Source organism: Vicugna pacos, chromosome 1, assembly GCF_048564905.1.
Source record: "Vicugna pacos chromosome 1, VicPac4, whole genome shotgun sequence".
Lineage (NCBI taxonomy): Eukaryota > Metazoa > Chordata > Mammalia > Artiodactyla > Camelidae > Vicugna > Vicugna pacos.
In genome coordinates, this window is record NC_132987.1 from 25,867,161 (window position 1) to 25,880,456 (window position 13,296).

The following is a 13,296-nucleotide window of genomic DNA, read 5'->3' on the forward strand; positions in this document are numbered from 1 at the left end:
AACAGGTGACAAAAGAGAACATGCATAAGACGTGGTCGGAAACTCGTATCTAAGGATTAATAAAGGCTGGCCATGTTTGGCCTTGACTGAAAGCAAAGTTTTCTCTGAGGCTGATTTATATTTAGCTTCCTTCTGTTCTTTACAATTGGTAAAACCAGCTCCAGCAACACTTCTTTTGAAGTATTTCAAGGCCACAAGGAGAAGTGAAAAAGAGCACAGGATTTAAAGCAAGAAGAACCTAGCTCAAGTCAGCCACTTACGGGGCTGCGTGCCCTTGGGCAAATTCTTTTATCCTCTCTGAGTTTCAGTTCTTTTATCTGTAAAATGGGGATAAAAATATCTAGCTCTTATCAAGAGCTCTTTATAAAGTCTAAGGTTTTATGTAAATGTTAGTTCTTATTCTGAAGCCATTGAGCAACAATGTAAGATGTCCCTCAAATGACAGGTTATATAGAAAGTGTCATTAATTGGGGTTTCAAGATGTGGATCATACTCTCTGATGTTCTATTGTTTCTGCCAGTCTTTTGTCAGCTATCTTCATCCCTTTTAACAGAAACACATGAGGAAAAGGAGTTACCTCTCTAACATTTAGCAAATGCAGGAATCACCTCTCTCTACCATTCCTGGCAGGGGTCAGTCACCCAGCGTGGCTGGAACATTCCCACCAAGCGTGCTGCCCCACTTGGCATTCCATTCTGCTAGAAAATTCTGTGCTGATGAAATGTGGACAGATAGTGTTAGGAAGATAAATGAGTAACATTTGTAAAAGTATTTGAACTCTTCAAAAGAAAAAACCCACACTGATTCCAAGGATTTTTGTTAAGATAAATGGAATTTAAAATATATTTTGCTTGATTAATGTCTCTTCTAACTTTTTTGTCTCTTGGCCTCGGAGGGGCTGAGAGAAAGAGTCAATAGACTTCACTATTTTTTTTAATTAATGGAAGTAAGTAAAGTGCACAGCAGAGGTCAATGTCTAAAAGTGGTAACCCACCAACCATCACTACATGGTACCACCACCCTACCCACAAGCATCCCCAGTCTCCACTCAGGGAGGATCCCAGTCCAGCCTTTGCAGAGCTCAGCACTCTGCACCCCAATCCAAATCAAGCCCACCTGAAGTCCTATGACAAGACTCAATCAACCAACCAGGTGCTATGCAATCAGCTGAGGATACAAAACGAATAGCCAAGAACCCCGCCCCTGCTGCAAGGAGCTCACCTGGGGAATAAATAGATGTGAAAACAAATGATTACAGCACAGAGTGATAGAAACTCTGATAAAGATGTGAGCCCTCACAAAGAAGGGAGGCTCAGTGCTCCGTAAGAGAGTCGTGGCAGCTTTGCAAAGAAGGGGACATTTAGACTGAATCTGGAAGAACAATGGCAATTCTCCTTGTGAACAAAGAGAGAAAGAGGATTCCAACAGAGGGAGAAGGATGCCCAAAGCCATGGAGGTAAGGAGAGGCAGGGAAGGGTGTACAGGAAAGTAGTTCAGGAACATGGGGTCACACAGCAAGTGATGCAGCCTGGGAGAGACGGGAGGGACTAACTCACAAAGACTCTTCATGTCAAGAGAGGAGGCTGGATTTCAGTAGAAGGTGAGAGAGCCACTGAAGGATGCGGTGATGAGGTAGGCATCAAGATGAGAGAGCAATGAGGACAAGGAGAGCCAAGGCTGAGGCACAAACTTCCTTCAATGGGCACCAGTGACAGGAACAAAATAACTGCCTTTTTAAGCTAACATCAATCTTAGACATTGCTTTAGCATCAAAGGCAGAGCAACTGTCTCCAAAATACGTCTCTGAAGGCTTAGAAAGCACTTGGTTATCACTTTGAGGAAAGGCAAACTAAACATTTTTGTGTGGCCCTAACTGTAGCTATGACTAAACGGGTAAATTGGTAAGCCAAAAGAGATAACAGATTACGAGTAAGCCCCTTCGGTTTTGTTAGATAACTCAAATATTACGTTACACCAATAAAGATATTGAGAGACTTGAAAGTCATCTGACATACGAGAAGTTAATAGATAATGACTGTGATCTTGTCTTAAATCATCTCTAGTCTTCAAAACTTCCCACGTTTGGAACCAATCCTGAAGAATCACATTTCCTTTTTTTCCCAGTTTTTCGGGGATATAACTGACATATAATGTTGTGTAAATTTAAGGTATAAAATGTGATGACTTGATACACTACAAAGTGTTTACCACATTAGATTACACACCCTCTACCTGACATAATTATCATTTTGTTGTTATGGTGAGAACATTAAACCTCTATCCTCATAGCCATCTTCAAGTACGCAATACAGTATTGTTAACTATAGTCACAGTGCCGTACATGACATGCCTGGAACTTATTAGAATCTTATTTCTACTAAAAGTAAGAATTCAATGCTTAAGGGAAAAAAATAAAAAACCGAAAAGTAGAAAGCCTGAGGAGGGTAGCTAGAGAAGGAGTAAGAGTACTCTAGGATCAGAGGTTCTGCCTCACAGAAAGACAACTAGAAGTTCCCTTGGATGAATGGCAAGTTAAAGAAACTGTATAACAGTAGGAAACGGGCTGTTTACCTACCAGAAGAACTGGTACCTCACTATGTTTCACAACTCTAAAAGATGGTTTTAAATCTATCCTGAGCATTGTGCAATGTTTACAGATTATTCTGATTTCAACTGGCAGTAAGCCCCATACTGCAGGGTGGAGAGAAGACCTAATTCTAGTATGTTGGTTAGAATAAGATTAAACAAAAACAATTAGATCACAGCAGTAAAGATTCCATACAGTATGAGAAAGCACATATTAGTTTACTAGTTTGGAAAAAAAAGGAAAATTCCCAAAACTCTGGGAATAATAAATTAATTCCAAGAATTTGATTGCATCATTTAGTGGACCAGACCAGAAAAACACAATTTAAGTTTTAATCATTCCTTTTAAGTTTTCAAACTTACCACTTGGTTGATGAAGCATTAATGCTTTGAGAGCCAGAATCCTTGAAATCTTTGAGAGCTAGAATCCATCCTTGAATGAGCCACGCCCTCATCAAGTTGACTCAAGATTTTACTAAACCAGTTTTAATATTAGAACAAGAATTAAGGGAAGTTGCTACTTTGTAAAAAGAGAATTATTCTGATGTCATCACCTGCCTCACAGCTTCCAGGCATATGTACAAGACAATTACAATGCCAACATATGAAATATAGCTAGTTTTATAGCCAGAATGAATCATAGCTAATTCTCCTGCAATAAACAATCAGAGACAGCTAAGTCAAGTCTTGCTTTTCAAGTGATTCTGTTAAATAGACAGTATGTCAATGAATATTCGGGAGTTGACGGTGCAGGGAGGGGGTGTGGTGTAGAGCCCTTCTCCTTGATTTGGGTATAAGGGTGGGAGGGCAACAAGTCTGATGCTGCTTCTAAGAAAAAAAAAAAACACATAAGCTAATACTTGCTACTTTTTAAATTCTGGAACTCAAATGTTCTGTATTTTGAAATGAAACAAATGTTCTCCAATTTTTCAGTCTAAAAATTCTTCCATGCTGGAACTACCACTCCTCCTTGGAACTGTCCAGTCTTGAGCATTTTTGTTACCACTGAACGTTGCATTGACTGTCAATCATTCCTATGAGTGGGTTCTAACACTCCTGCCCCAACTCACATAATCCTATCATGACTTAATCTTGGCTTTATAACCTGCTATATTTCCAGGTGCTTTTTGCATTGTTTTGTTTGGGGTTATTTTGTATGCATTTGGTGTTTGCTTGCCTGTAATAGGCAGACAACCTCTTTGCACAGCCATAAAGACCCTGCCTCCTGCTTTTCTCTCACAAGCTCCAGAGACAAGATAAATTTGCCAAACTAATCCTTTGTTATAAATAGTTCTTCACAGGGGGAGACATTTTACTATGTCAATAAATGGGATATCTAGGATAGCCTCATTTCTCTAGCCGTAACTGAGGTTTAAAAAAAAAAAGTTTAACAAGACTAAATAAGTCCAGGAAAAAAAAAAAAAGAGCAACTAAATTCCATGTAAATAAAAAAGAAGATGAAGTAAATCACTGTCCTCTGACTAAAACAGAACTTAGAGCTAGGACCCAGATTTTACTGCAACAATGATTTAAAATAAATGTAAGGACCTAATTCTCAAACAATAGGGTAAGAAGTGTGCTAAACATCCTCAGAGTTTCAACAAAGAGTTACTGAGTAACCACAAGGAGTGAAGCCCTGGGGACACTGAGATAAAGGACAGAAAGTCACTGAGAACTCAGAGAACAGCTGATGGTACTGACACAATATGACACGCTGTGTGCATGACAAAGGGAAGCTCAGAGCGAGTGCTGGGTGAGGGGATTAGGAAAGACATCCCACAAGAATCACCTGGATCACACGACTAAATAGGGATGGGCACTCTTGAATTGTGACTTACATGTCTTCATCTTAAAAATAATGTACAGCTGTCTATTTCAGTGTGTGCTTCTATTTCTTCACTCACTCACTGCTGGCTCTTCTGCAGAATGCCCTGGCCAAAGCTGCCGTGGAAGAACTTGCCACCCTGCATGGCACCAAGTACACGTATGGCCCAGGAGCTTCAACAATCTGTGAGTTTTGGCTTCAGAACTGTGCAAAGAATCCACGTGGCTAAAAGGCGACAAATGGTTCCCAGAGTCTTTCCTTTCTATCATTTAAAGCACATGGCTTTTGCCTGACAGTGAATTTTTTTACAAAATATGTAATTGGTTTTCTGTTCAGGAAAAGGGCGGGGAGGCGGGGAGGGAAATATCCCTTTTAGCCCACAGAAACATTTGCTCTCTGGGAACATCTATTGAGCATCTACCACGTGCCAGCCCTCAGTAGGTGCTGGGGAGGAAAGGAAGGAAAGATGAAGGGAAGACAAGAGAGGAGAAAGGAAGGTGGGAGACCAGGGAGCAATCTTCAAACCTCCCACAGCAGGGAAGCAGGAAGAGGTACCGTCAATTGTCATACAGGTGCTAAGTGCTGTGACAGAAGGATGCACAAGAAAAGAGCACCCTCAAAGACTAAGCACCCCTCCCACAGTATCAGGGATGATTTCTCAGGATGATGACACAGAAGCTTTATCTGGAAGGACAGAGAGAAGGTTTTCCTGGCTAAACAGACTGCAGGTTGCAAGGGCTACTTCAGGCTCAAGCTACTTGCAAGGGAAAGACGTAAGTGGCAAGAGGGTTAGGTAGGGGCCAGACCCCAGAGCCTCGGATGCTGCTGCTTGGATTCTACTGGGAAGGCACATTGTGCAGGCCCCATTTTCCATTTCTACATATATTTTGCCTTTGCACGATTTCTTTCTGTCCCAAGCCTTAAAGGACCAGAAATGCAAGAAAAAAGGCCACTCTTATCATCAAGGGGTCTCCAATGGAGGATAGGCTCTAATCTTGAGGGCTTTTTTAAAAAGCTTCATGTAGACTACAGCCTTCTGTATTCCTGTCCTTTATTGAACTTCTCTGTATCAGATGGGGTATACTGTTTTCTTAAAGGGGCTTCTATCAGAAATAACCCACCTACCTACTTACATATTGTGAACTTCTTGTAGGTTGTTTCAGGCTAGTTCAACAAGGTTCCTTTTTCCACTACACTGTAAGTCCTTGGAGGGCGGGGTCATGTCTTTCCTTTGTCCTGGCATCTCCAGAGTTGAGCACATGGCCTGCTGCTCAGTGAGAGCTTTACTGCTGTTGACTGAATAAATAAATGAATAAATAAGCAAGTGATTGAATAAATGAATGACATCATAACTGTCATTGAATGAATAACTGAGTGAGTGCCTAGTCTATGCCAGGACATATGCTAGAGCCTGAGGATACAAAACTGAAGGCACAGCCCTGCCCTGGAGCTGCTCCAATGTCGTTATTCAGCAAGTTTCAGCAGGGTTTGGAGTCCTCTCCTCTCACAATCATCATGCAGGTTTTCCTATTCTTCCAGGAACATACATTCTTTTCCCAGAAATTGTATATATTTCATAAACAAATTTCACACTATACAGCATAGTTTACCACAGCACACAAGCACACTGAGAAGTTTAAATATTATAAAGTATATACTTCCTGGGATATTAAAGACACCACTCCCACAAAGCAGACTTAGTAGTAAGGCTGGGCTGATTTTTAAAATAGCCCCCATAGCTTTTATGATCCAGTTTACTAGGAAATTCGCCTACCTATGCAATTTTATGCAGTGAAACATCTGTAACTATAAAAGGAAGCTGGTGGGCTTTTTAATCTCCTTCCTAGATGTAAAGATCTTTTTTTTCTTCTGTTTGCTCATTTTAGACCCTGCTGCTGGGGGCTCTGATGACTGGGCTTATGACCTAGGAATCAAATACTCCTTCACCTTTGAACTCCGAGACAAAGGGAGATACGGCTTTGCCCTCCCTGAATCCCAGATCCAGGCAACCTGTGAGGAGACAATGCTGGCGATCAACCATGTTACCAGCTATGTCCTGGAACATCTGTACTAGTCCAGAGTGCTAAGAGCCTTATTTCTAAATGTTCACTCTTTCTTTCTTTTCTACCCTGAACTCCGACTTTTGCCTAGATATTTTCCAGATCCCAATCTTTCTTTTAAGCTTCTGGGTCTATGAAACTACTTGGATCTTTAATACTGATCATAATAAAAGTGAATCATTATAATTGAAAAGCCTGACAGATTGTCCACTTCTTTGGAAAAAAAAAAGATATGAACAAAGGACTAAACAAGCAGTGCAAAATTGATGATGTAGGTCAGCCATATAGGTGTTAACAGTCATTGGGGTGCTGGCCAGTCCTGGCAGAGTGCAGAGGTACACAGGTTAGAGCCAGGGGCTGATGAGGAAGAAGAAACATAGGGGAAATTTAAGACTGTAAAGTGTGGTATAGCTTTCATCTCAGCTCATTTGAGTTATTTTCTGAGCTGTTTACTACATGCCAAGCACTTTGCTAAGCAATTTGGACAGAGCAATGAAAGAGAAAGATAACATTTCTGCCCTCAATGGCTGTATTGGCCATTAGGAAAGATGGACACGAAACAAATAATTATCTAACTAGTTATTTAATAATTAGTGATTTAATTTACGTTACCTACCTCGTGAGGGAGAAACTGCTCTCAGGAATGATTCACAATTAGCTGGACGAAGGGAGCACCCCTTCCAGGCCCTGTAACTATACAGATGCTATGAGAAGAAAGCCAGAGAGGGTGGAACTCAGACAGTTGAGGGAAGAGAGGCACGTGTAAGGGTCAAGGAGGGAGTTGGGGATCATGTCAAGCAGAGCTTAGAGGTCATGTTAAGGATTCAGTACATTTGTCTAAGAACAATAAGAAGCCTTGGGAGATGGATCCAAAAAATATTGCCATAATTTATGTCAAAGAGTATTCTGCCTATGGTTTCTTCTAGGAGTTTTATAGTATCTAGTCTTATATTTAGGTCTTTAATCCATTTTGAGTTTATTTTTGTATATGGTGTTAGAGAATGTTCTAATTTCATCTTTTCTTACAATTAGCTGTTCAGTTTTCCCAGCACCATTTATTGAAGAGACTGTCTCTTCTCCATTATATATTCCTGCCTCCTTTGTCACAGATTAGTAAGTAAAGGAAACAAAAGCAAAAATAAACAAATGGAACCAAATTAAACTTAAAGCCTTTCGCATAGCAAAGGAAACCATCAGCAAAATGAAAAGAATGGGAGAAGATATTTGCAAATGATATGACCAATAAGGGGTTAACATTCAAAATGTATAAACAACTCACAGAACTCAACACCAAAAAACAAACAACCCAACTTAAAAACGGGCAGAAGAACTGAATAGACATTTTTCCAAAGAGGAAATGCAGATGGCCAACAGGCACATGAAAAGATGCTCAACATCACTAATCATCAGGGAAATGCAAATCAAAACCACCATAAGGTATCACCTCACACCTTTCAGAACAGCCATCATTAAAAAACAGAAAACATAATGTTGCTGTTAATAGTGGGGTATATGTATCTTTTTAAATTAATTCTTATTTTGTGATTGGCTTTATTCCTTTGATAACTAGGTAAACTTAAAAAGTTAAAGCTCTAAACATTCTTAGGAACAATGAACAGTACACATATGTAAATTTTTTAAGTGTAGGATATTCTATATATGTATTTATATGCAATATATCGTACATGTGCGGTCAAATTATAACAATTCTACCTAATAAAACTGAAAGCTGAAAAACAAAACAAAACAAAAAAGAACACAAAAAACAAATGGCGAGGATATGGAGACAAGGGAACTCTCCTACACTGTTGGTAGGAATGTAAACTGGTGCAGCCACTATGGGAAAGAGTATGGAGGTTTCTCTAAAAACTAAAAATAGAATTACCATATGACCCAGCAATTCCACTCCTGGATGTATAGCTGAAAAAAACAAAAACACTAATTCAAAAAGATACATGCACCCCAATGTTCATGGCAGCACTATTACATTTGCCAAGACATCAAAAAAATCTAAGTGTCCATTAACAGGTGAATGGATACAGAAGATGTGATGTGTAAATATGTGTATTTATATATATATATATATATACAACTGTATACTACTCAGCCATAAAAAAGGATGAAATTTTGCCATTTGCAGCAACATGGATGAATTTGGAGGGCACTGTGCTAAGTGAAATAAGTCAGACAGAGAGAGACAAATACTATATAATATCACTTATTTGTGGAATCTGAAAAATACAACTAGTGATAAAATAAAAAAGAAGCCGACTCACAGACATAGAGAACAAACTAGTGACTACCAATGGGGAGAGGAAAGAGGGAGGGGCATTATAGTGGTAAGGGAAAAAAAAGGTTATTATGGGATTATATGAAATCATGTGTGTGAAACTTTTGAAAATTATGAAGCACTATAGAATTTAAAGAATCTTTCATTCAATAAAAAAGAACAATTAAAAGACATTAAAGATGTTAACTTGTAAATGACAGGATCAGAGGTTTTTTTTTTAAACACCATCCAGGCTAAGGTGTGGAAAGTAGATTGAAGTGAAACAAGAGGATGCCAGGGACCCTGGCTGGATCAGTTGGGCTTAAATGAAAGAGGCAAAAATCACTCTATGACTTGTATATCAAACATGACTTGAAGTTTTCCAGAATTAGAACTGAACGTGCTAATGTTGAAGAGTACTGTGCAAAGTTCAAATTTCAAAATATAATAATATGTATTTAGATTGTAATTTGGGAGTATTTCTTAGTTTAAAATCATAGAACAAAAGATTACCTCATTCTTTTCCATGTGGATTCAAGATTGAAAACAGGATTCCATATCTAGCATAATATGTTGAAATATCTATAACAGTGTTCTATTCAAAAACAATCCATTAAAGTCACAATGATTTGCTTAGCTGTCAACCCAAAGAATGATTAATTTCATTAATTGTCCACTAGATGGTAGCAGTGCAGCTTCTACAATTTGTCAAGCAATCATCTTTAGCAATACATCATTTAAATAGGCAGAGAAAAAGAGACTTAAGTGCAAAAAAGAAAGAGAAAGAAAAGGAAAAAAGAAAGGAAGAAAAAGAAAGAAATTTCTGTGAATTTTTAAGCAGCATTGATGCTAATTTTAAAAACAGATTTAATTTAGCAAAATTATCTTTCCCTTATTATGTTTAAGTTACATCCATGTGAATTGGAGGGCTAATTCAACCATAGTTAGCTGAGTGAAGTTATCTTGTTGGAGGTGTATCATTCAACTCACAGACAGTTCCACAGGACACTCCATTACCAGTCTCTAGTATGTGGCATCAACCTCTAACTAAAGGATGCTGTAGCCCAAAGTTCAGTGCTTTAAAACAGAAACTAGGAATATGCATGGGCTTTTCTAAAATTCCAAGGAATTTTTGGGAAGAATAAGGAAAAGGAAAGCAAATATGCAAGTATTCTTTCCTAAAACCCACGTATCTGAGAATTCCTACACTGGAGACATTTTTGCTATTTCTCTTGCCAACTGAAAGTTAACAGCCAGCAGGCTAGGAGTAGCCATAGGCCTGAGCTTAACTGAGAAAAAACAGAAAGAGACGCCTGCTTTGGTCCCTTCTAGTGTAGTAGTACTGTATGCGCTTCTGCCTGGCTGACCAGAGACTGCTGCTTTGCCAGACCAGACTCAGCCTAGCCTTGCCCACACAGGAGCCCCTGGCTGTGAGGGCACCTCTCCTCTTCCTTCCTTTGACTTAATCCCACCCTGAGAACCTAGGACAGGCTCTAAGCTCTCTCTTCAGTCTCAAGCTCTCACCACCCCAAAGCAGCAACTAAGGAACAGCACAGGAATGGCCCCCTGAATATTTTCTATCTCAAACAGTGTTTCTGCTTTAAAATAGTAAGACTGGTTTTCCAGTGAGGGACATGGGAGTTCTACAAATCTAGAATTGCATCACATGTATTCACCTGCTCTGGCCAGACAACCTGTCTGAATTGGTAAAGAGTATTTCAGGCACAGAAGGAAGACAGGAGGAACCATGACAGTTAATGAGGTTATTTGGGGGCAAATGGGGTCTTGATGAACCTCTTAGGTCATCTTATTTGAGCAAATAGTCACACCCCCTCTAGACAGTTCTGACACTGCCTGAATCACACAGCCACATCTCTGTCCAGAAATGCCACCTTTCCTGCAACTAATGAAGACAAGTTTTTCTGCATTTCACAGGGCAGTTTCATTTCAATGTTAAAAATCCAATATCCATAACTAAAGGCAAAAAATTTTTCTTTCAACATTTCCTTTATGAGGTACCTAGAGGTATTCCAGTAGTTTACTAGATTTGATTTGAAGATTGGGTATTATTTGAAAGATTCTAGTAAATCACAAGAGAACTTTCACTTCCATTTTCTAGGACATGTCTTTTACAGTAATGATGTTTGAAAAATATGCAAAAATGCATAGCTTAAAAACAATAAAGTGACATTTTTAACTGTGTCTAGACATACAAAAATCCTAGGAGTACAAAGATCCAGAAAGATGGAAAACCATTGTCATGTGAAGCATTCAACCTTAGGTATCTTTTTAAAGAGATTAATCTAACCTATGAAACATCAAACCATCCTACATAATCAATCCTAAAATGATATTGTGTCTAACAACTATTCATCCTACTCTATACATATGCCAAGGCCTTTCATAAATCTTGATGCAGTAATATAAGGTTGTACAGAACTATGCCTGCCAAGAAATCACACCTATTCTGAGAAAAAGCTTCAAAATGTTTTTGAAATCCACCTATTGTACTGTATTTCAGAGGCTAAATAGATTGGGGAGGAGGAAGAGGCCTTAAAGCATCACATGTCTATATCTTATCCCAGAAACAAGGAACTGTCAACATGCAACAGATGTTAAGAAGCCAAAGATTATTTATCATCAAAGTCTTATCCTGAAAAATACCAGGATCCTTCAAACATTTACTTAGATCCCCAGACAAAATAAAAGTGTCCTTCCTAGCTGACCTGAAAAACAGACCAGAGGCCTTCTCTACACAGTTTTAAAACTGGTTGCACAGAAAAAGGCTTTAATATAGAAAATACATCAGAAAGTTAGAATTGAGAGATTTCTAATTTCTTCTTTCAACTCTTTCATATTTTGCTAAATGATTTTCAGTAGGCATTTATTACTTTTAGAATCAGAAAATAAAACTCCAAAAATCAAAGCTATAGCATAATTTTTCTTCTCAAAGCAGCCCACATTAAAACAAACACAGAGAGATATTTTATCCCCACAGGACACAGCAACCACTTGAATCTACCACATGATATATGCTGACACTCTTCAGCTCTGCAGCCTGACAGTGGCCAGTAAGCTCATCTATAGAGCCTGACATTGTACTAACTACCGAGAAGACATGGAAACGTTGTTCAGTACCGACCATCCACCAAGTCCCTTACACATGCATCTCATTTTGCCCTTAGAGCCACTTGTTAGAGTCCCATTTGCATCCCTATTTTACAGATGAGGAAACCAAGGTCTAGAATAACTAAGCAGCCTGCTGCAGGTAAAGTAGGCGGTGTTTGGGAGCCACTCTGAGGTTACATTTGTCTAAGTCCAAAGTCAAGCTCTTCCTTTTCCTCTGTATCCCTGCCAAGCACACCCTTTGAAGCAATGAAGTAAGCATTTGCTTTGGGATTTTCTAGTGCCGGTAAGTTTGTCCAATGTCAAGAACATGAAGGCATTTGTAAACCCATCTTCTGCCTTATGTGCAGGGTTGGGGCAAGGGATACATGCCATATTACATATCAGATGGAAAGTAATGAAACTATCGCTGCTGTGCATATAACAGGGTCATCTCCTCAATAATATTACTTTGATAAGAAAGGTATACAACCGTGGCTCTGAGAAGTTTCATATATGACCATCTATACATTTGTCAACGTAAAGAGGTAGCTTTTAAAAAGAAACTCTAATAAGTTATCTGATTAAATTCACTCACTCTGCTAAGTTACCTATAATTCTGGGTGATGGTATTGCCTTCTTCCAAACAATCCATAATTAACTGAGTTGTGTTTAAAGATTAAAGACCCTTCCTCTGCCAAGGCACTGTTTAAAATTCTTTATAAATGACTTGCATTAGTTCAACTTTTAAAAAGCATTTATTGGGCACCTACAGCATCTGGACCCTGAAGAGAGCAGCCAGTGAACAAACATTAGAGCAACCATATTATCTTGGCTTCTAAATGTCCTCGGGTTGCTTTACAAATAGCAGAGGGAAGGACAGAGGGAGGAAAAGGGGAAAGGAGTGGGGATGTAAGTGTTTTAGCAATTTCTGCAACGTTCACTGCTTTACCAAGAGAGGCTCTGAGCACTGATGGTAAAAGTATAAAATCTAGACAGTGGACACATCGTTTTCCAGATAACTTATAGTATTTTTAGTATATTCAAAACATTTTGTAATTTAAATGTTTTTAACTTAACAATTTACAACAAAATTTCAAAAACATACTTTTTGTTATTAAGGGACCATCCATCAAGATTCCGTGGCCAGATACCCAAACACATCTCAGGTTGCAAGTGCAAATTTCAACCAATTCCTTCCACCATTAAATTCAAGCATACAGTAGAGTAGTATTTTAGAACAAAGACCTGGGTTCAAATCTTAACTCTGTGGACATACTAGCTCTGCTACCTTGGGTAAGTTATTTGCTAAACAAGGACTCTGCCTCCCATCCCTTCTGTAAAATGGGTATTCCCAACTGTAAAAGGTCTATGAGCAGCATGGCATTCGCCTGTCACAAAGTGGGCATTTAGTGCTACAGTTGCCACCCTATCCCTCTCCCCAACTAGAA

The 13,296-nt window shown here is 38.9% G+C and overlaps 1 protein-coding gene across 1 annotated transcript in view; it reads left to right on the top strand.

Moving 5' to 3' along the window:
• The window catches only part of CPB1 (carboxypeptidase B1), a 30,927-nt gene extending 24,267 nt beyond the window's left edge, over positions 1–6,660 (top strand). Inside the window, exons 10-11 of the mRNA XM_006202785.3 lie at positions 4,512–4,596; positions 6,298–6,660. Coding sequence (XP_006202847.1) covers positions 4,512–4,596; positions 6,298–6,485 — 273 coding nt within the window. The 3' untranslated portion in view covers positions 6,486–6,660. The remainder of the gene's footprint in view (positions 1–4,511; positions 4,597–6,297) is intronic.
• Positions 6,661–13,296: the final 6,636 nt, after the last annotated feature.